A 24,376-nucleotide genomic window follows, 5' to 3' on the forward strand; every position below is an offset into this window, starting at 1 on the left:
CATTCCGGAAAGCATCTAGAACTATGCCCTAAAAGGTACTAAACTAGCATATCCTTTGACCCATCAAAAACAGTAGTACTCTTATACACTCAAATTTAAAAATATGTACAAAAATATTTGTAGCAGCTTTTTTTGTATGGGTAAAACAGAAAGGAAACTAAAATGATATTCATCAACTGGGTAATAACTGAGGAAAAAGGGACAGCTGGGTGGCTCAGTGGATTGAGAGCCAGACCTAATGACGGGAGGTTCTATGTTCAAATATGACCTCAGATACTTCCTAGCTGTGTGACTCTGGGCAAATCACTTGACCACCCCCCCACCCCCGCCTTGCCCTTACCACTCTTCTGCCTTGGAGCCAATACACAGTATTAATGCCAAGACAGAAGTTAAGGGTTTTTAATAAAAAAAATAATAAATGAGGAAAAAAAGGTATATAAATGTAATGGAATATTATTGTGCCACCAAAAAAAATTAAAGATGTTTCAGAGAAACCTATGAAGACTTTCATGAACTTATGCATAGTGAAGCGAGGACCAAAAGAACAATTTATGTAACAGCAATATCATGAAAAAAAAAATTTTGAAAAATTTTAGAACTCTCATGAATGCAGGAATCAATCAAAATTCCAAAGGACTAATGATGAAGCATGCTACCCATACATTCTGATAAAAGGATGACAGAACTGTGGTGCAGAATGAGACAAACATTTTTGGAACATATTTCAGTATGCATATTTGTTACAAAGATTTTGTTTTTCTTCTCTTTATAATTTGAAGAGGGGAAATAGGTAGTAGTGAGAGAAAATAAATATTTGTTCACTGAAAACAAAATAAAATATTAAAGAAAAAATTATTCAACCAACAATAAATAGTAAAACATTTTAATTTATATGCAAGTTATGTATTAAGATTACTAAATGAGTCCAAACTCACACTTTAAAAATGTAGAAATAATTTTTATGTTTTAAAATTATCTTTAGTATTTTTCAAGATATCCATAATTATAATCATTTTTTGTTTATTCTTTTGCCAATTGTAATCCTGAAACCTCAATAAAAATGTGAATTTAAGCAAATATAAAACTACCATTTTTTTTAAAGCTGATAATACACTACTTACTTAACTGGCATGAAATATTATATACAGGGTTTTAAACAATAACAACTGGCTTTTATTTAGTTTTGGGTTTGGCAAAGCACTTTACAAACATTTCATGTGAGAGTCAAATAAACTTGAAAGCTAAGATATATTATTACAGTGTCTCCACTTTACATATGAAGAGAGCAATGGGAGGAGTCATATAGGATTACAGGGCTACTAATGATGTGAGATAGAATGGAAACCCAGGTCTCTGTGACTCCAAGTCCAGCGATCTGTCGGATACACCTCAATGCATAATATAAGTGAACATGGCAAAGTGATTCATCTGAATTCCCCTTTGTAAAAATCTGGGGTCTAAATTCATTACAATGAAATGCTCAGAACTGCCAGTTACGGAGAATGTATCTCCCCTCTTCAACTCCTTTTAGTCCATTAATACTACTCCTGTAACTGCTGAATAGCTGGCCACCATAGATCAATCCCTTTGTGTTTGTGTGTTACTGCTACATCCTGAAAGTACAGCATGCTTTCTATTTCTAACACTTGTCCAATACCACAAAACCAATATAATACAGAGAGGAAAAGTGTCTGTGTGGGAGCCATATTAAGGTTACTAGGCAGAAGGCATTATTGGCAATACAACTAGTACATATGTCAATTTGCAGGATGGTACAATTTTTATAAATCATTAAAAATCCTATTTATACCAGGAAACATGATAAACAACTATTTAAATATTATAAATGTAACAACATTCAACAAACACAAACATTTCAATACACAAAGGTCAAGAAAGAGAATTGTATATGAAACTAAAATTGTTAGGTTTTTAGGTATATATTCACTTTAATGATGCAAAGAAGATCAACTAAACATTTAAAATATAGCATATATTTGATTTTTCATTATAAGTTGTGGTGTGGAAGCTCAGCTACTAAATTCTAGCACTGATAAGCTAAAAAAGGTTAGAATGAAGGCTCAAGCTGAATATTCCTTCAAAGGAAAGAGTAATAACCACTAAATGGTGTTTTAGAAACTTGGATTTTTCATTACCGAGTTGATATTTGGCTTTTTTCTTTGTGATGCCAGAGTGTTTTGCTTGTATCTTTGCAATAACTGACTTGGCTTGATCATGTGCAATGGGTTACTGTTACATTCAAAAGGCACAACATACCTTCTGTAGCGGTCAGCCTATGTATTATTCTTTTCAGAGACAACTGGAACACTAAAGGCAGCCGTTCAGCAAGAATCAGAAGGGTAATCCCATTGAAAGCTGTACCTACATGTATCATCAACCACATGAAGACAATTAGCTTTAAGGATTCTACCAGGTCTTCAACCAGAAAGAAACAGGTGATAAGCTTGACAATTAAGACCATTGATTTAAAAGTTACTCACTTACAAAAATTCATTCATGAACAATATTTACACTTACAAAAATTCATTCATGAACAATATTTACACTAAGATGTGGGGAGGTGAATTTGAGTAAGAGAAGAGAAATAAGCAAGAGGTAATGAATATATTTTATAATAAAAAAAATTAAAATAGTAAAAACATTTTGTCTAAGCTAGTATCTATCTAGTATTTGAATAGCTCAAAGGAATTAAATAGTTTCATTATATTATCAATGTTTCATTTTTATTTTCAGAGTATACTATATTACTTAAATACTATGGTTTTTATATTTTGAACAGTTGTTTGCATTCGTGCAAATTCATAAAATTTGACACTTTATAATGTTCCTCCCAGTGTGAATGAGCAAGGTTCTAGCAAATTAATATTTTAATCAAGTACATTATCACAGCAATACATATACTGCTGTGGAGAAGTTATTTAAGAGGGTACATTTTTCTTCCTTCCTCAAATCCTGAATAAAAGCATAAATTTAGTCTCTGCAGACTGACCCTGCCTCTTAAATCTTCTGTGTTTCACTTGAATTACCATGGCCAGTTTGGCCAGTTTTTGTAGTAGTTTCTCAAGCCAAAAGCATATAAATATTATTCTGACATGAGTCATAGATTTATTTAAAAACAAAGCAATAAGAAGTGGGGAGGGAAATTGTGGGAAAAGTAGCATCCTTATAAATATCTTAAAGAATCAATAAACACGTAGAGGAAACTGATAATTATTATGCCATCATAAAAATGAGTGAGAAAATATATGGAGAGAAATGTTTCAATTGAAAAGGCAATTCAAAGTTGATTAAAGAGAAAGTATGATGTAGTGGAAAGAACACTCGATTAAAATGCAGGAGGCTTGGGTTTGAATTTGGGCAGTGGTTCTACTGTCTAGAAAGTCCACTCAAACTAAGCATCCCTTTCCTTATCTACAAAAGAAAAGATAACACAAGCTTATTATAAAGAAAGCATTTTATAAACCATAAAAAACGGATATAAATGAAAGCAAATGTTAAAATTTTAGTTTTTTTTTTAAAGTTTAGTTTTTTTAAAAAAGTTAAAAATACTTGCTAAGGAAGAATTTGGGGATGGCAGTAGTGGATACCATATCTGAATGGCATAATGTCTATTATCAAAAAATAAATGATCTAATATAGATATGAATTATCATTAAGACATATAATTACTTTCAACACTATCAAAAAGTATTTATAGAGGGTCTAACTCTAGGAACTATTTTCTCTGTCTCTGGGTGTACATGTGAGTGGGGTGGGTGTATAAACATACTTACTCTATACCCCCTCCCACCTACTGGTCATTTTGTCTAGACCTGAGATTTCAATAGTGACACTGTAGAAACTATTCATTAGCAGACCTTTTGATGAAGAAACTACCTCTAACAGTGTAGATCAGCAACTCTCTTAAAGGAATTACTAGGAGTACTAAGTTAAGTCAACAATCTTTATGTGCTTATTCACTTAGGACATTGCCTAGCACTTAAAAGGAACTAAAGAAATGTCTATTGATTACATCTATCAGAGACTGCTAAGTACTAGGGATAGTCTCTGTTCTCAAGGAGTTTATATACAGGATAAATTGGAGATAATCATAGAGGGAACATGTTAGCATTAAAAAGGGCTGGTGTAAAGGTTTCTTTAGGTGGAACTTTAGCTGATGCATTAAAAAAGTCAGGGAAAGCAGGAGGAATAATGAAGGAGGATAGAATTCCAAGTATGGGAGATAAGCAGTAAAAATACTTAAAGAATTGGGAGATGGAATGTCTTTGGCAAGAAATAGCAAGAAAGCCAATGTAATTGGATCACAGAATATGTGAAGCTAAGTAAGGTGTAAGAAAACTGGAAAGGTAGCAAGGGATTGGATTGTAAAAGGCTTTAAAAGCCAAACCAAGGATTTCATATTTGATCCTGGAGGTAACTGAATAGGAAGAGGATGTTGAGAGGGGTGAAAACACATGGTTATAACTTCAATGGAAGATTATTTGGCAGGCTGGTTGGAGAGAGCTTTGACACAAAGAGGCGGATTGGAAGGCTACTTTAATAGTGCCAACATGAGGTGAAGAGGGCCATATTGGCTGTGTGAGTAGAGAGAAGGGTGGTATGTGAGAGAGGTTTCAAAGCTTTGTCCCATTAACAAGACTTAGCAACTCATAATATATAGGATGTGAAAAAAGAGTAAGGAATTGAGGATAACATAATAATATCTAGTTTGGGAGCCTGGGTAACTAAAGATAGCCTTTTTCCTTGACAATAATAAGGAAGTAAAGGAGAGGGGGTAGGTTCTTGAGGAGAAAGATAATGAAATTAGTTTGGGGCATACTGAGTTTAAGGAGCCTACAGAACATATAGCTTGAGATATTCAACAAGCAGTTGGAGATGGGAGATTGGAAGTCAGTCAGTCACTGAACATTTATTAAGTATCTACTCTGTTGCCAAGCACTATGCTAAGGACTGGGTTTATAAAATGAGGCAAAAGAAAGTCCTTGCCTTCAAAGACCTCACAATCTAATAGGGATGATAAGCAAACAAACATGTACAAATAAGCTATATATAGGATAAATAAGAAATAATTAACAGAAAGAAGGTTTCAGAAAAGAAGAATTCACAAAGGATTTTTTTTTAAACCCTTGTACTTCGGTGCATTGTCTCATAGGTGGAAGATTGGTAAGGGTAGGCAATGGGGGTCAAGTGACTTGCCCAGGGTCACACAGCTGGGAAGTGGCTGAGGCTGGGTTTGAACCTAGGACCTCCTGTCTTTAGGCCTGACTCTCACTCCACTGAGCTACCCAGCTGCCCCCCACAAAGGATTTTTGAAGATGGGGTCAGGAGAAAGAGAAGAAGAGAGGGAGACCTGGATGGCCCCCCTACCCTCACCCCAGGAATCCAAAAAGTCAAAACTAAATTCATATTAGTACTAAGACAATATTTGCATTTTTCATAGATATATAGTAGTTTTCTGGAGGTTAAATGAGCAGTGAATTAAACATTTATTTGCAAACAAAAGTCATATTAATATCACATTTGCAGAATTGTACCTTTGGCTACAAATAGATATATCTACAGACATTGATAGATGTGTTGTTTTGCTTGTATTTACCATTATTGGCACCAACTAATCAAATAACTTTCATATCAATGTTTGGCAATGAACACAAGTGGTGCTGAAGTATTCAAAATACTATACAATGAATATCATAGTTTATCCTGGAACAACGGGCTTGAGATTTGTACTGGTGGTACAAATGAAACTGTTAATGTTTCAGCCAGAATCAAAGTAGTTGCACCAAACCATTCATCATCATCGGGGCGGGGGTGGGGGGGGAGGAGGGAAGAGAAAGCCAGTTTCACTTAAGAATGTCCTTGACGAAGCAATAAAAATTACTAAATTTATTAAATACCATCCCTTGAGCACACATCTTTTTAACATTCTGTGCAACAAGATGGAAAGTTTGCACATCTCTGCATACAAAGTACAAGTACAATGATTGTCTTGAGGAAAAGCATTTGTGCAACTGACTTGAAAACTGAAAGAATGGCTTTTTTTTTCATGGAATGCCATATTTATGTGAAAGAGTGATTGATAAACTACAGCTATTCAGTCTTAGATATCTGGCAGACATTTTTTCCTCAAAGATGAATAACGTAAGCCTGCCATTTCAAGGAAAGCAACTATTGTTGCCAATGGTAAAAATAAAGCTTTTGAGAGAAAACTGGAATTTTGGAAGACTTGTATCTGCCACCATGTGCCTGATAATTTACTAATAATACTTAAATACTTTTCTGATGAGATTGGTGCTATTATCAAATGTACAAGATCTACATAACTTGAGGAACTATTAATTTCCAAATGAACAATCCATGAGGTTATACAATCATGCATAAGTAAAAGATTAATTAAAATTACAACACAGTCCAGTGTACAGTAATGTAACAGTTTAAAAAAGTTTATTGTTATGATTTGAAATTTCAATTGCAACTAATTTTTAAGAAGAAAACACTTGTCAAGTTTTAGTGTAATATCAAAGAAGAATATCCACAATTTAAAAAAAAGGTTATTAAAATACTACTCCCTTTTCCAACTACATATCTATGTAAGGCTGGATTTTCTTCATATGCCACTAACGAAAATAACATTGAAATAGATTAGATGCAGAAGCAAATATTTGAGAAGCTGGTTGTCTTCTATTAAGATATTGAAGTGATTTGAAAAAAAAGTAAAAATAACACTACTCTTTTTACTATACTGGTTTTGTTTTAGAAAAGTTATTTTTCATGAAAATATTATTTGTTAACATAGGATAGTTTTAAAAATTATTTTTAAGTGAATATTTAAAAATTATCAATGTTGATGTCTAATTTCATAAATATTAATAGAAATAACCAATATAAGCAAAAGGTCTTTGAGATCATCAATCATTTTAAAGAGTGTAAGTCCTTAAATCAAAATGTTTGAGAACTGCTGACCTACCAAAAGAGAAGGGAAGAGTACACAGGTCAGAGCCTTGGGGTGGACATGGGAGTAGGGAACCATGGTTATCAGGTATAACTTGGATGAAAATAAAGAAAAGGAGACTAAGGAGTAGTCAGACAAGTAGGGGGTGAATCGGGAGAGGCAAGTATCATGTAAACCTAGAGAGAACAGAGAACATCAAGGAGAAGATGGTGAACTGCAGTGTCAAAAAAGAAAAACAATAAATAGATGAAGAAGCATTTAGTGCTTAAGATTTGCTGATGACAATATAATAAAAATGATACTACTACAAAAGCTAATGTACAGTTTTGATGCTACATCAAACTACTTTAGAGATACTTTGCAGAACTCAATAAAATAACAATTCATCTGTAGAAGTAAACAGCCTAGACCAGTGATGGGCAAACTACAGCCCGTGGGCCAGATACGGCCCCCTGAAATGTTCTATCAGGTGGTCAGACATCATTCCTAATCTGACGAATACAATGAGTAGGATGCAATACAAAGAAACTTGGAAAGAGTTGCCTTAGAAACAGACTGACAGATGAGCATTTCCTTTCGTTTGGCCCCCTCTTTAAAAAGTTTGCCCATCACTGACCTAGACTATCAAGGGAATAATGACCATAGTTAGAATGAAGAGAGAACGCTGTGTTACCCAATACTTCTGTGTTTATGGGAAATGACAGATATATATGAATACAGAGAATCTGGGAAAGATGTACAGAAACAGATACTGAATGAAGTAAGCAGAACCAAGAAAACATATACAACTACAATAATGTATATAGAAAGAATAACCTTAAAACGATCAAAAGTGAATATTGCAAAATTACAAAGAACGAGCTCCAAAGAAGAGAAATGAGAAGACATTTTTGCCCCATTCCTTTGCACAGGTATAATATGGTATATTGCATATATTTTCAGGCTTTTAAAACATACTAATTGATTTGGATGATTTTTTCTTTTTTTCTTTCTCTTTTCCTTTAAAAGTATTATTTGCTATTTCAGAGAGCTCTCTGAGAGAGGAAACCAGAGGGAATTTGAAAGAAATTCTGGTGATATGAAAAAACAAAAGATATCAAAAAAATTTTAAAAGAGGAAAGAAGTTGAGACACTAAGTGTATATATCCTTCTTTGAGGATCTTAGCCACAAAAGGGTGGAAAGAAAAAGGATGAGAGCTAGCAAGAATGGATGAATCAAGTGAGGGTTTTTTAAAGATGGGGAGGAAATGGACATGTTCATAGACGGCAGGGATGCAGCCAGTAGAAAGGAAGAGCTTGAGGTCTAACAAGATATTAGGGATAGAGGGAGAATCTGCTGGAGAAGACTGGCTTGAGATCACATGTGCAGAGAGAGCAGTTTGCCTTGACAAGAAGAAAGGTCACCTCTTCATGTGAGACAGATATGAAGGAAGAGAAAATGAAAGGAGATATCTGGCTGGTGTGAGATGAGAAGGTGGGGAGAAAAGGGAGCTCTCGACAAATGGCCTCAATTATTTCAATGAAAGATGAGGCAAGGTAATCAGGTGAAAGAATAAAAGGTTTGAAGATGGATGAAAAGGTTTAGAAAAGCCACTATAGTAAGTGGAAAAATGAATTGATTAGGGAAGTGTAAAAGGATTTCCTTGACACAGTGAGAAGTCAGTTCGTTTATCTAACATGAAATTTTGGTCAACTCTGTTAGCATAGTCACTCAGCAAGGAAACAGGGTAAAGAAGTGAAGGGAGAATAAGAAGGTGGGGATATTTAGAGAAAGATGAGTCCTAGGCAAAATAAACTCTACTCTTTTTGGGTAGCAAAGAATTGGAGATTGAGGGTATGCCTATCAATTGGAGAGTGGCTGAACAAATTATGGCAAATAAACACGATGGAATATGCTATATCAAAAATGATGACAGGGATGGCATCACAGAAATCTAGGAAAACTAGTATTAACTGATTGTATTAACTGATTCAGAGTGAAGTGAACAGAACAAAGAACAATTTACATAATAGCAATACTATTAGAAAGAAAAACAACAGTGGGAGCCAAGATGGCAGAAAAGGTATGCAGACCCATCTTATTTCTCCCAAATTACCCTCCAAATCATTATGAAATAATGCCTCAAAACAAATTCTGAAACAGTATAACCCACAAAAGAGGGGGGTGAAATAATTTTTCAGCCCAAAACAACTTAAAAGGCCAACACAAAAGTGTATCACAGTAGGGTGGAAGGTAATACAAAGCAATATGACAAGGCAGGCCTCACAGTGGAAATAGACTTTGGATTGGCTAAATCAGCAACAAAGGCTTCTGGAGCTCTCAGCCACAAATAGTAAGGGGAGAATGGACAATGGACAATTGCTCAGAAGGAGATCACAGGGGCCAATATGTAGATCCAGGTTGTAGTCCTGAGTCACCATCTCAGGGCAAAGAGGAATACTAGCACAAATCAGTACTTGAAACCTTAGGAGAGCAGGGGACCCTGGTCAAAGTTCCAAGGTAGAAAAGAATGTTTGTAGATGCTCATAGACCACAGAAGGAAAAGTATTAAACACACTTCTCTTTACATCATACCACATTGGAAGAACTGAAAATAGAAAGATCCTAAGAGCTAACACTAAAGGCAGTTGTCCAAAGAACCAGAAGCCTGGAAAAATATTCCCTTTACCATAGGAACAGACCTCAAAATTTTAAGTTAAAATAAAAGAAAAAGGCTGGAAAATAAACACAGAAAACAAACACAAAAAAAGGAACTCAACATAGAAAGTTATTTTGGTGTCAGAGAAGACCAAAACACAAACTCAGAATGCAACAAAGACAATACTGAAAGCCTCCAAGAAAAATATAAATTGGTCTCAAACCCAGAAAGAATTAATGAAGGATCTCAGAAAGGATCTTGGGAAAGGAGGCACAAAAAATACTTTAAAAAAAAAAGAGACAAAAATCTAATGAAAAGAAGAATTCATTAAAAAGCAGAATTGACCAAATGGAAAAACATATAAAAATTCACTGAAGAGAACTTCTTAAAAGGCAGAATTGGCCATTTGGAAAAGAGGTACAAAAATTCACTGAGGAAAAGAGCTCTTTACAAAATAGAATTAGTCAAATGAAAAAGTAGGGGAACTAAGTTGGTGGCTTAGGAACAGCAAAAGCTGAAACTACTATGACTATCCTTCCAAACTAATCTTTAGAAGGTGCCTCAAAGGGATAGGAGTCAAAGCAGAATGAGTGAGGGGGCTCTCCCACTGAAAACAACTTGAAAGGTAGGGAAAGAGAGTTGTATTTAAAGAGATAAAAGGAACCCGGAGGCAAAACCCAGAACAAGAAGAGCTGGCTGACCAACCCCACCATCTACCGCACCAGAGGCAGAACCTGGGCATGGGCTAACTTCAGGAATCTGGGAGAGGGGTTGCACCAGCAAGGGAGCGGCTCACTCACCCCTTGAGGTCTTGGGCTCTGGCACCAGTACAACCTGCAGGAGAAGCTGGGTAGTACATCTGGTCAGACCCTTTCAAACCTCTATGGCAGCTGCACTGAAGACTTAGCCCCAGGGCAAAACTCAGCAGAGGAGAGAGAATCAGGAAGATTTCAGAGTTCCCAATCCAAAGGCAAAAAAAAGGGTGGGAAGATAAGCAAACAGCAAAAGGAACTTTTGATCCTGGAAGATTTCTATGGGGAAAAAGATCAAAGAACAGAACCAAAAGGAGATGATGAGATCCAAGTAGCCACATGCAAAACTACAAAAAAAAAAAAAAAAAAAGAAAGAAAAAAGAAAAAACCAGGCAATTGTTCATAAGTTGTAAAAAAAAAAAAGGAATTTAAAAAAAATTAAATCATACAGGTTGAAGAAAAATGGAAAAAAGAAGTGAAAGCAATGCAAAAAGAAAATAGCAGCTTAAAAGCAAAATTGATCAAATGGAAAATGGAAAAGGAGGTATAAAAGCTCACTCAAGAAAATCAAACCTTAAAAATCAGAATTGGGCAAGTGGAAGTTAATGACTTCATGTGACAGCAAGAAACAAAGTCAGAAGCATGAAAAAAAATAGAAGAAAATGTGAAATATCTCATTGGAAAAACAAATGATGTAGAAAATAAATCAAGGAGAGATAATCTAAGAATTGTAGGAAAAGCTTGGCACAGAGAGGACTACTAGACTACCTGAAAGCTCTGATAAAAAGCAGAGCTTAGATATCATTTTTCAAGAAATTATCAAGAAAGTCATCCTGATATTCTAGAGAATGAAATAGAAAGAATCCGCCAATCACCTTCTGAAAGAGATCCCAAAATGATAACTCCCAGGAATATTAGTCAAATTCCAGAACTTCAAGAGAAGCATAAAATAAGAAACAGGAAAGAGAAATCAAGGCGTTCAGTAAGGTTAAACTGTTTAAAACCTACATGGGAAGTTGATTCTTGTGACTCATAAGAACTCTGTCATTGTTAAAACAGTTAGGAGTATACGTAGACAGGGTAAGTTGAATATAATAGAAAGATCTAAAAGAATAAAATTAAGGGGTGAGAAAGAGGAATGCATTGGGAAGGGTGGGGGAGAAAAAGGGTAATTTATCTCACATAAAAAGGGCATGAAAGAGCTTTTACAATGGAGAAGATGGAGGAGGTGGGGAGGAGAGCAGTTGAGCCTTACTCCCATCAGAATTGGCTCAAAGAGGGAAGAATATATATATAAATCAATTGGGAATAGAAATCTATCTTATCCTATAGGAAAGTAGGAGGGGAAACAGATGAAAGCAGGAGGGTGTTGATAGAATAAGAGCAAACTGGAGGAGGTACTGGTCAGAAGCCAAGCATGTTTGAGGATGGGTAGAATGAAAAGAGAGAGAGAAGGACAAACAGCTTGGGTTGGGGTGGGGGTGGGGGGTTCGAATGGGGGCTGGATGGAAAGTAATATACACAGTAATCACAATAGTGAAAAAAAATTTTATGTCTTTCTAATAATAAAGATCTAATTTTTCAAGTACATAGAGAAATTAGTCAAATATTAAGAATAAAAGTCATTCCCCAATCGATAAATGGTCAAAGGATATGAATAGGCAGTTCTCAGACAAAATAATTAATAGTCATGTGAAAAAAATCCTCTAAATCACCATTAGAGAAATGCATATTAAAACAATTCTGAGATACCACTCAGAACAACTATAAGGTTGGCAATTATGACAGAAAAGGAAAATGTCAAAATTAGGAGGAAATGTGGGAAGATTGAGACATTAATGTAAAGCTGGGGAGTTGTGAACTGATTCAGCCATTCTGGAGAATAATTTGGACCCATGGCTAAAGAGATAAAAAAATCTAAAAGGATGTATACATAAAAAATTATGTAAAGTTTTTCCCCTGAGAGGATGTCACCCTAGCAACAAGGAAAACAGTATATATTTGACACACATGGGGATCTATATTAATATGATTCAGAAGAACCAAAGTAGAATCATCTTTTTAAAAGATGGAGTAATAGAAGTTTTGACATTTTACCTTCAGGTTTTGTGTGTCAATTTCTGGCACTTAAAATATATATATATTTGCATTTTAAAGTTTTAAATAAAATTTATAATAACTAAAAATTAAAAGTCAACAAATGCAAGACCCTGGCTTTGCAATGCTAGACAATAATGTATTTGGTATAAACACAATTTCTTGAACTACTTCATTTCTCAGCTATATTTTATATCTATATATATGTATAAGTTGATTAAATTACTATTCTATGAGGAATCTACTTCATTTCCTCAAATATGAAATATTTTCCTTAGTAGAGTAGCAGTGAATTTTATGCATTAATTTCAATGTAATTGAATAAAAGGTGCCGGTGGGGGAAAAGATAATTAATCACATTTAAATAAACATATAAAATTATGTAGGGAGAACATTTTATATGAATTATCTGTACATAACACAAAATGTAGGAATGTCCCTATATGCACATAAACATGGATATGTGGCTAAATATGTGTGTAGCTACATATAAATACAATTATTACAATAATCAAGGGTATTACTTCATAACAAAGAAAAGCATGAAGATTAGGAATACAATTTGAAAACATTTGTTTTTAATAATATTTTTTCATGAGCACATGGAAAATCTGAAGTACAATAACAATTTTTAATTGTCCAATAAATAAATGTTAAAATGGAATGAAACGAACTGAGAATTTTAAATAATGGACTATCATACACATAACCTTTTCAAGACATTATATTAACTAATAAAGTACAAATACTAAATAACTACATGAAACACCATAGACAATTTTGAAATAATCTTTGCTAAATAAAAACTAGTGTAGTAGAAATATAATTGTATTACCTAGTGTAAGGACAACTTGACACAATGAAATGTATGCAACTTAATTTTGAGGGTGTGGACTTTGGGTCAAGAAGCAAAGATGACCAATTGTACAAAGAACTGATTGCGAGAGCTCTCAATACCACAAAGCACTTCATTTAAGGTGTTATATTTTTATCTTAATTTTAAGTTCTCCTTCCCCCCATGTTCCTAAATTAATTCATATGAATTGCTGATTAATAATAAAATGTTTTGCCATCAGCATTCAAAGCCCCAGCCTGAGCTGTCATGGCTGAGAGGGCAGAAATCTGCTTGGAGCTGTGAGAGAACCCAACTGAATTCGTGGCGTCTCAGTCTATGAATGTGTAAGCACTTCATCTGTTCAGAAAAACACAATGTGCTAGGAGACAGGAGTAAGGGGTAAGTTTGGGGGTGATGTAAAGGCAGTTCAATGTATGATGGAGTGAAAGACAGCAATATAATGGCAAAGTAAATGAATGACAGAAGTAAGCATTTTTATTTCACCAGTAAGTTGCTTTATTCAATATGAAGGACTTTTGTACTATATGTACCTATTTTTTTCACTGTCACTCATGTCAAATAACTAGTTACGATCATGTGACTCAATATGGCATAGGCTAAGGGGGCTCTTGGTAGAGTCACATGTGATAATTGTTATTCAAGGTAAAATGTCAATAATTTCCAAATAAGCCTAACTAACTTAGTTTCATTAGAGGCTATAATTACCACTGGGCATTGAAGAAAATGGAAATTCCTGACACCCAAATCAGAAACTATATTTCCTAACAAATAAAGCTATTTGTTTTCAAACTTTGGTTTTGCAAACTGTAGTGAGTATTACCACAAGGTAATGTTTAAATATTTAAAATCACTATATTTCACTGAAAGTGTCTTGAGTGAAAAATACACACCTATATTTTACATTTAGGGGAGAACACAATTCTATTAAATTCATTTTATTTATCAGTGTCTTCATAATCAGAGGATCTAGGTTCACATCACACCTCTGACCATTAGTTACTTAACATCCCTGGGCCTCAGCTTCCTCATCAGTAAAATAAAGGAAATGAACTAGATGGCCTTTGAGGTCCTTCCTAGCTCTAGATCTATGATCCTATGGATTCCAATTATCCATCAATGGAGCAGAAGGGAATTTCTTGAGACTCATATGATATTAAAGACTAACCTGTGTAATAAAGAAACCATCAGTAAGAAACCATCAGTTAGAAGTTGTCTATTTATTTACTTGCAGATTCACTGGCATCTCTCCTTATTTTCCTCTCACCTATTTCATGCCTCTTAACCATTTAGATCATTTCACAATGCCCTCTAGTCTCTAAACTCAAATCTAAAATGGAACTTAACCTTTGCCCCTAAAGCCACTTGCTCTCCAAATGCTCTTATTTATGCCAAGTTTGCAATTTTGGAATCATGCTCAACTTTTTACTCTTATTCAGTCTCCATATTCATTATCAAGTCTTAACAATTCTACCTTAGTATCTATTGCATTTCCACCCCCTTCAAAAAGTACCATCTTGGTTTTGACCCTTACTACTTCTCACTCAGATTAATAAAATAGCTGCTGCCAAGCTTTCAGTCTTTCCTTTCTCTAATCTGTCCTCTATACAGCTGTAAAAAAAAATCTGACCATATCATTCCCTAGTACAAGAAGCTTCAGGAGCTTCCTATTCTCTATAGGATCAAAAGTTCCTCACAATCTGGTTCCAAATGCTCTTTAGAGGATGATTTCATATTACTTTACTTCATCCTAAATTGGTCCATCTGCTTTTGTCTATACAGAGAATTCCACTGGCAACATTCTAGAGGCAACAGTGCCTCTGCGCAGGTGGAATATTTTCCCTTTTCACCTTCACCTCTTGGAATCTCTATATTCCTCCAAGTTTAATTTAATAGATGACAGCTGGGATTTGGCCTGAAAGTCTTTTGACTCCAAAGCCAATGCTCTTCCCACTATGCTGTTCTCAGCATCTTGACACAAAATGGGAACTTAGTAGATGATTACTGAATTAAAATAAATTCAATATCAATTATTATTGTTGTGGTTAGTGTTTTACCAGAAATTTCCTAACTGTTGCTGCAGAAAACCTTTCAACTGGGTTAAACTATCTTCTCTGAATAGTTTTAGTCATTCTTAATAGCTACACTATATTTTGAGGTGAAGTATATAAGTAACTGCAAAAAGAGCAAGGAAAGCACCAATTATTCTAAAAGAAAATAAATAGAATATATTTTATATATTTAATATAATATTTTTCATACCTCTTCATCCTTCATATTTACATCCACTTTTTTTGATCTGATGGCTTTGGTTATGTGGTCAATGTTGTTTTCTCTGCAGTAATCAAATATGTTTTTGTCTTCTTCTCTAATTAGGGTAAAAAAAGTAGATATTCTTTTATTAGATAACACATAAAACCCATACGCATACCAAATACAAGCCATTTATTGTAAAAGCATACAAATCAAGAGAATCATTAGAGAAAGTAATATGTATTTCCAATGTTTTCCACATCAAATGTTTTCCAACATTATGAGGCACAACTCTAATAAGAATACAGGAGATATTATAATTCTTTCAAATGAAACTACAGAGGGGAAAACCTCTTTTTTCCTGAATGGATTCCAAAATGGAATAATAAGGTTGATTATGATTAGTGCTTTGTCTTTTTCAAAGTCACTTTTGTCCTACAAAGAATACAGATTTACCTACTGGTTCTGGTCTCTCACACTAAGGCTGACATACTTTTTATTACAAATATAATATTAAAGGATCAGTATATACTAAACGGAAGCATTGTTTGTCACCTTAAAAAGGTAAGGGAGCCCTATTGGATAATGGAAAATCAATGAAATATACAGTAGAATGTAAGCTCTTTAAAGGCAGGAATTATTGTTATTTCTGGGTTTTTTTCCTCTATCTCTACAGCTGGCACCAGTACCTCTTGCACATAATAGCTGTTTGATAAATACTCATGGAACAGAAATGCTATTTAGGTATTTTTACTAAGTTTTCTTACTTTATGGAACTAGAAGCAGTTTATAGAAAGGGTTTCGAAAGGGAGGCAAAATAAAATTCTACACCTGCAGTTATCACAGACTTTAGAGCTTGAAGGAATTTGAGAGATAATTTAATCTAGAACCATAACAACAGTGCCACACAGGAGGCACATAAAAATGTTTATTGAATAAATGACTGAATGTTAAATGAAATCTAATGCGACTGCCACTTTATAAATATGAAAAATAATATCTGGGGAAAATACTTGCCAAAGCACATAGAATCAGATAGTAGAAAAAAATAAGAATAAATCCAGCACTTAACTCCCATATTAGTTATTTTCCTATTATAACAGTCAGATTATGATGCTGAAGGACCAGGAGGTAAAAAAGTAGATAGATGCTGCCTTTTACAACATGGGAAAATTCTTTCTATAGCTCTCATGGCTGAAGGAACAGCAAGGAAGAACAGTTGATAATGGTTTCAAAAGGATGTTTAGGAATACAAAGAAGTAGGTTGTTAACTATATTTCAAAGGGTGGCAAATATGAGAGTCAGAGAGTCAAGTATTAATAGAAAGTTAGATGGAAATCAGGAGACAAGTAGTACCTGCAATATAACAAGTTCTTAATAAGCACTTCTGTAATACAGGTACCTGTATTACACTTCTAAATTTAATTAATGTAAAATTTTTAGAAAGCTAACAAATATCATACTCTTTAGGCACTTATTAAGTATTATTTGATGGAACAGAAAAATTAAAACTAAACATCCATAAGAGAAATTAAAGTTCCCATATTTTTACTTCAATATAACCCATTCCCACCCTCTTATTCTGTTTAATTCTTATCCACTCTTTCTGCACCCAGGATTAGAAACAAATTTAATATACAATGTCTCAAAAAATTCTTCTTAATTTTTTTTCAAAGATGCCTTTCTCAAGTCTACAACACAACTGCGAAGTTGGGCACTCCCAACATACCACTGGCATAACAACTTCCTCATGCCCACCCTTATTCCTCCTTTTCCTGATGGATCTTAATGTTCCCAGCCTTTCTAATCCATCAATCTTTAATCCATCCTCCACAAGAAGCCAAATTATTATTTCTGAAGTATAGGTCAGACCTTCTCATGCCCTGCTCAAGAAACTTCAGTGGCTCCCTACTAGGGATAGAAGACAAATTCCTATTTGTTTCACAGCCTGGTTCCAACTTATTTTTCCTGGCTTCTAATTCAGGACTCTTGTTCATGCACTTGAAAGTCTACCAAAACTGGTTCTCTTGCTGTTCCTCACACAGAACATAGCATCTCTACTCTCTTTATAGGCTTCTGTCCTAATCATTATCTCCATGTCCCCCCATCCCCAAATCTGGAATTCACTCTATGTCTTTGCTAACTGAATCCCTAATTTCCTTTAAAGCTTAACATAAACAACACCCACTACATGAGGCCTTTTCTGTTCCTCCCTAACTGCTAGTACCTACTCTCTAAAATTAAAAAAAAAAATTAGTCTATGCTTATATGTGTTGTCAATTAATCAATAGGCATACATTAAGAAGTTACTACACATCAGAAAGTGTGCCAGGTGTTGGGGACACCAATACAAAGAATGAAATTGAAATAATTCCCTATTCTAAAGGATCTGACTTTCTGACAGAAAAGACAGTAAGTCCATAAACATTTATAGAGAAAAAAGATTGGTATAGGATCAATTTTGCAGCTGTGATTTCATTAACAGAGAAAACTTCAGGTCATGTGAAAATGCCTCTGGCAATGCAGGTCAGCACCTTCCATACAACTAATAGTCTCAACCAGTTACCCAGAAAAGAGTGATTTACCAAGCCACAGATTAGTAGGTGTCCTGGCTTCCTGAGCCTCCCTCTAACCACTGTGGGCCACTGCCTCTCGTACAGACAATAACAAAGTCATTAGACAGATAGAGAAAGAGGACACTTAGCATTTGGGGAGCATCAGAAAAGGTTTCATATAGATGGTGTTTGAGTAAATCTTAAAGAAGGAAGATTCTAGGAGGCAAAGGTAAAAGAAGAATGAACTCTTAAATGGAGGAGGATTAGTGAAAAAAGTTACCCGATAGGATATGGGGGATGGAGTTCAATGGAAAAGGAATCAAGAGAAGGTATGCGATCAACTTTCTTGAGTCAAGTTTGGGATCCCAAGGGACAGTACCAGAGTGGGTGGCAACCTCTCCTATATGCCACTCATGCTGTCAGAGGAAAAGTCAAAATGGCCAAGTCTAAGGGAGGAATGTCACAATCCCAGCCCTTCCTTTCCATGTTCCCTGTGTAATAAGCCTTTTAGCCTTGCCCAAACCAATCAAGGTTTGACCTGCCTGGCTCAGCCAAACTAGGTCTAAGGAAAGGAAGGGAATTGGGAAGATCTATCTAAAGAATATAAATAAACTTCCCCACCAAATCTAGTTGTTATCTTCAGAAAGATGATATCAACACTATTATTTACCTCTCTACCTAAAAGTTCCAGTTCCTACAATAAATACGTTTCACTGACCCAAATCCCCCCTTAGATAGTGATAGAGATGGTAAGGTAAGCAGGAACAGGACACAGGGAAAGGTTCTCACTGACAGATGGCTTTAGGTGTCTTAAGAAGCTCGGTTGGAATATCTCTCGGTCAGCATCAGCAGGATACACAGAAGCAGAGGAACACAGGTTGTTGGTAAGATGGATCAGGACAGTGACAGGATAGGGAGAATAGCCAATCTCACAAGGTCCATCCAAGGAGATAAGACACACTCAACCTACTGCTTCAACTGTATCTTAGAAGAAGCACTGTCACTTCCCTAGAATTCTGGAACCTTCCTGCTTCTAAAGAAGAAAACTGGTGTCTTTGGGCAGTGAAGAACAGCAAAAGAAACCAGAGCCTAAAGAGAATACTAACAGAGGGAAGGCAAAGCAATCCTGTTTCATGGAAGGGAAACACAATGAAGAGTTCTCAGTCAGGTCTGCAAGGGTGGAAGGAAGCACTGCCTAATGGTTAGGTTCAGGCATCTTCATAGGGTCCTTATATCACCTGAAGGGGGAGGAAATGTGGCTGCTAGAGTATTAAATACTTTGGGTCTCTGGTGATGGGTGTTTGGGGAATTGGCCAGCTAGTAAATATGCAAACATCTCTCTGGTAGAAAGTAGGTTTCGGGCAGATAGTGCAGGCTTTACTTTGGGCCAGGTCACCCCAGGTTATTTAGACTTGCCCATTTTCTTTGTTTATCCAGAGGGAGGCCATTATTATGGTCTTTAAAGAAGATTAGTTTGGCAAGATCAGTGTACCAAAAGGGAAATCTAATAACACATATAACATTAGTTAGCATTTATATAGTGCTTTAATACTTGAAAAGTGCTTTTTATAAATATTATCTCATTTGATTCTCATAACCACCCTTGGGAATAAGTGTTATTATGACCTCCATTTTATAGATGAGGATTTGGAGGCAGAGAGAAGTAATGTGACTTTGCCCAGGGTCACACAACTACTGAATATCTGAGGTTTGGATATGAGCTCAGATCTTCCTTATTCCAAGTCCAGCACTTGTGACAGAACTAGGGAAGTCTGGAAGAAGGGTGAATTTGGGGGAAAGGATAATGAGTCCTGCTGTGGACATAGTGAGTTTGAGATGTCTTGGGGATCCTGGATTAGAAATATCTAAAAACAGTTGGTGACTGAAGATCAGGTCAAAGTCTGGAGTTGGATATACATGCATGTGAGTCATCTGCCTAAATCTAAGTAAATTAATCATACAGAAGCCGAAGAAGAGGTTACCAAAAAAGTGTGGAGAGAGAAGGAGGCCTAGGACAAAGCTTTGGGAATACTCACCACTGGGGTCAAGAGAAACATGTACTAAAATCCCTCCCTCTACTCTTTTTCCTTGTTTTCATTCCTGGAAGTTGAGTAAATTCAGTCTTAAGCCAGCTTTCCTCAAATACACACAAACTCTTTAACCCATTATTATCCTCCTTTCCCCTTCATTCTCCCTTCTTCCCTCATAAAAGTTGAGCTGTTAGAATGGGTTAAAACTTTCATTTGTAAAATGGCACCAGGCCAATAAACAACATTTTAGATGTTCTTGGGATTCACAGTAGAACACAAGGAAAAAAAGATAAAGTTAACCAAAGAGGCCTTCATCTGTGGTAAGTTACAGTAACCCTTAAGTTGTAGAGCTCTTACATAGCATTTGGATGGTAGCCATTTTTGTCCTAAGTTATTTAACCTTTACAAAGTACTTGGATGATAGCCAGATTTATCCTAGAGCAGTATAAATTGAGAACACCTTCCTTTAGACTTGGGATTTATCAATTAATGACAAAAATGTATGTGAAATACCTACCCAGAAAACAAACATTTTGGATCCTGGATGTAGAGGTGTCAGGACAGTTGAGCAGGAATCCTACTTAAGGGCATCTCATAATGCATAAACAATATCCTTTACCTGAAAATTTTCTCCCCTTCTTTATCACTATTATCACTTTAAATAGAATTATCTTGCTTTGGTGTTGTCATTTCAGTCCTGTCCAAGTCTCTGTGACTTTATTTGGGCTTTTTGTGGCAAAGATACTGGAATGGTATGCCATTTCCTTCTTCAGCTCATTTTACAAATGAGGAAACTGAGGCACGGGGCTAAGTGACTTGCTCTGGGTCACACAGCCAGCAAATGTTTGAAGTAAAACTTCAATACAGGTCTTCCTGACTCCAGGCCTGGTACTCTATCCACTGGGCCACCTAGCTGCACCTATTTTACTTTTAACTGAGTCTATAAATGTGGCCTTATTGTGAAATTTTGAGCCCAGACATCACAGTTTTAGTCTATAAAATGGCAAACTTAATACTTTTCTTCTTAAAACATGATAATAACCACCCAAGTCAACAAGCACTTATTAATATACCTACTCTGTTTCAGGTACTATGGTAAGCAATGAAAATACAATGAAAAGCAAAAACATCGCCTGCTCTCAAGGAACTCACAATCTAATAGGAGAAACAACATACAAACAACTATGTACAAACAAGATATAATATTTATGATAAACTCAGAGGGAAAAGCATCCCTGAAGGACTCCAGGGAAACAAGGAGGAAGAAAAAAGGAGGAGAGAATTCCAGGCATAAGGGGCATAAAGTGAAATGGCCTGGCATTAGGAAATGGGAATGTCTTGTTTGAAGAAAAGCCAAGAGGTCAGAGTCACCTGAATCAGAGAGTATACACAGGTATAGGAAGACTAGAAAGGTATAACAGTGAGCCAGGTTGTAAAGGGCTTCAAAAGTTTAAAAAAGTATTAAAAAGTATTAAAATATTAAAGTTTAAAAGTATTTTATATCTGATCCTGAGAGTAACAGAGTCACTAGAGTTCATGTAAAGGAGAAGAAATAGTAAGATCATCTGGACTTGAAAGGGCTGGAATGGGGAGAGAACTGAAGCAGAGAGGACATTCAGAAGCCCTGCTCCTTAAGCAAATTATTAACTTACTGAAACATAATTTCCTGATCTGTAACATGAAAAGACTGAGCCAAATGGTCTCTGAGGTCTGGGATAGAATCTAGAATCCTATGAGCTCAGTTCTACTTCAGCTGGTTTACAAGTTCAACCAGTGATCATTTCAGTCATTTCTAATACTATCTATAAAACAGAATCTAAGTTCCCAAGAAAAACACTTTTCGAACAAAATTTGTTTATAAATTGGGGCCTTCCTATAGAGATATTTCGGTTGCATTTTGTTTTTAAACAAAGCATTGTTTTTATTGAGTTTCATAAGGGAAGAATCACTATCTGAGCCCTAATATGTCAGTCCCACACTGTCACACAGCCAAATAGCCAAACTCCCCACTTCTCATTTCCTTCTTGCAGGACTTCCTCTCATCCTCTTTGCAACTATTCATACAGCCCCTTTTCTCACACATTTATACATAATCCAAAACTTTAATTCTTGTTCTAGATGTCTTTATCTCTTCATCTAAACATTTACATTTTGTTTTTTCACTCACTACATGTGGAGTACCAATTTCATCTTGGGATACCTTGAATTGTTAAGGAAATTGCTTTCCTTATAATGAAAAATGCTATACACTTTGAGAAAAGAACAGATGGAGTCTGAATGCAGATCAAAGCACACTTTTCTTTTTATTTTATCTTTTTTATTGTATGTTTTTATTTGGCTGTGCTTTCTTTCATGGCATGGCTAATACAGAAATATGTTTTGCACATCTGCACATGTATAACCAACATCAAGGAGGGGAGATGTTAGGGAAGAGAATTTAGAACTCAAAAAAATTTTTTAACTGTTAAAAATTACTTTTACATAAAATTGGAAAATAAAATATAAAAATTTCTCAGAAAAAAACTCAAAACCCTATGCCCACCCTCTCATGCCTAAATCTCTCTATGATTTTCACCTACCATTTTTCGTTCTGATCCTCTGGAGCCAAGCATAGCGAGTGCAATAATTTTCAAGCGAAGCCAACCCTTCAACTACTTGACACAATTTTTGTGACCCTGGTCAAGTGACTTTACCTCAATAAATCTCTAAATCATAAAACAATGCAATGTGTTAGAAGCATGGGATCTGTAATTAAGAGCTATCAGATTTAAATCCTAGACCTGCCACTTATTATGTAACTCTGGACAAGCCACATACTTGGCCTCCTTTCTCTTCCCCTCCCTCTGCTGTTTTTGTTTCAGAAGAAATTATTCCTGGGTTTTGGCTCTATCTTTGGTAGTCAAGTAAGAACGTTTATTTTTTCACAAGAGAATGGGACACTTTAAAATATTCTAAAGAAAATAGAAGGGATTAGAGATATTTGAGGGAGTCTATCAAACCAAATAGTGCTCTTTGAGTAGCACAAAAAGTTGAGGAAAATATAGAATATGGGGCATTGAAATAAAGGAGACAGTGTGATACTATGGAAAAGGCAACAGTTCTAAAGTCAGAGGACCTGGATTCAAATCCTACCTCTAATGTTTAATACCCGTGTGACCTTAAACATTTCACAACCTCAAAAAACTGAGTAATAACTTAAATGGTCCTTTGAAACAAATTATCATTTTTTATACCAAACTCTGATGGGAAGACAAAACAAAATAACTGTAAGGCCATAATATTTCTGAAGATTATTTTTAATCTCTATTCCCTAACTTGAGCATTATGATGAAAAGGTATTTCTGCCAAACATGATATTTGGAGATATTGCTGTCTAAACTTTTCTGTCAACTATGACAGGCTGTATACTCTTTGGTATGCCAAATACAAAGATCCCAAGGCTAAGTCTATGTGATTTGCTTTGGCTAAACTATCAATAATTTAAATGCCTTTCCAAAATTATATGTTGTTTTAAAAATTAAAATAAGCTATCATAGCAACATTTAAAGTTGAAAATTTAAACAAATTCATAAAGCACTTAGGTAACTTAATAGGTGATGATTTAGGTAACTTGTGTATGTGGGTGAGTATTGATGGTAAATGGGTGGGTATCTAGACTCCCCCCTTGTTAGCTTTCAATGGGCCAGATCAGCCACCCAAACCCCAGGGAAGACCTAAGAGGGAATAAACTCTAAAAGGTTCCCAACTGGGAAAGCTATAGTGGGGATGTTGAAGGAAGGTGTTGGGGTTCGGTTGTGACCCTAATGGGTTAGGTTCCCCCTCAGAGCCAGCACTATGGAGACAAGCCTCCCCACTCCCAAGTTCTAGTAGCTTTGCCCTTCAAGATGGTGTTTGGTATTCGTCTTCCCCTTAGCCACAAGATCGGTCTTCCTCCCCTCAAAGTACAGCCCCAAACTACCACTAATAAACAAAGATTTATTATAAGGATGAGCGAATTCAGGATAACTGGGTAAGGGATATTTGAGGATTTTTGAGGAAGGAGAGTATAAGGATAACTTCTCTATCAACTGTGAACCCCACAACAAAACAGCAGTTCTGGTTTCTTCTGTAGTTTTGACTCAGAAACTGACTCTCCCTTCCGTCACAATATCCTATCCTTAACACTATCTAACAAACAGGGGAGTAACTGAAAGGAAGGGGTATAAGAGGGATCAAGGAAGGGTC

General features: G+C 35.5%; 1 protein-coding gene across 1 annotated transcript in view; it reads right to left on the reverse strand.

Moving 5' to 3' along the window:
• The window catches only part of ACBD6 (acyl-CoA binding domain containing 6), a 205,509-nt gene that overhangs the window by 101,833 nt on the left and 79,300 nt on the right, over positions 1–24,376 (reverse strand). Inside the window, exon 5 of the mRNA XM_044675916.1 lies at positions 15,577–15,682. Coding sequence (XP_044531851.1) covers positions 15,577–15,682 — 106 coding nt within the window. The remainder of the gene's footprint in view (positions 1–15,576; positions 15,683–24,376) is intronic.

The sequence above is a fragment of the Gracilinanus agilis genome, chromosome 4 (assembly GCF_016433145.1).
Source record: "Gracilinanus agilis isolate LMUSP501 chromosome 4, AgileGrace, whole genome shotgun sequence".
NCBI lineage: Eukaryota > Metazoa > Chordata > Mammalia > Didelphimorphia > Didelphidae > Gracilinanus > Gracilinanus agilis.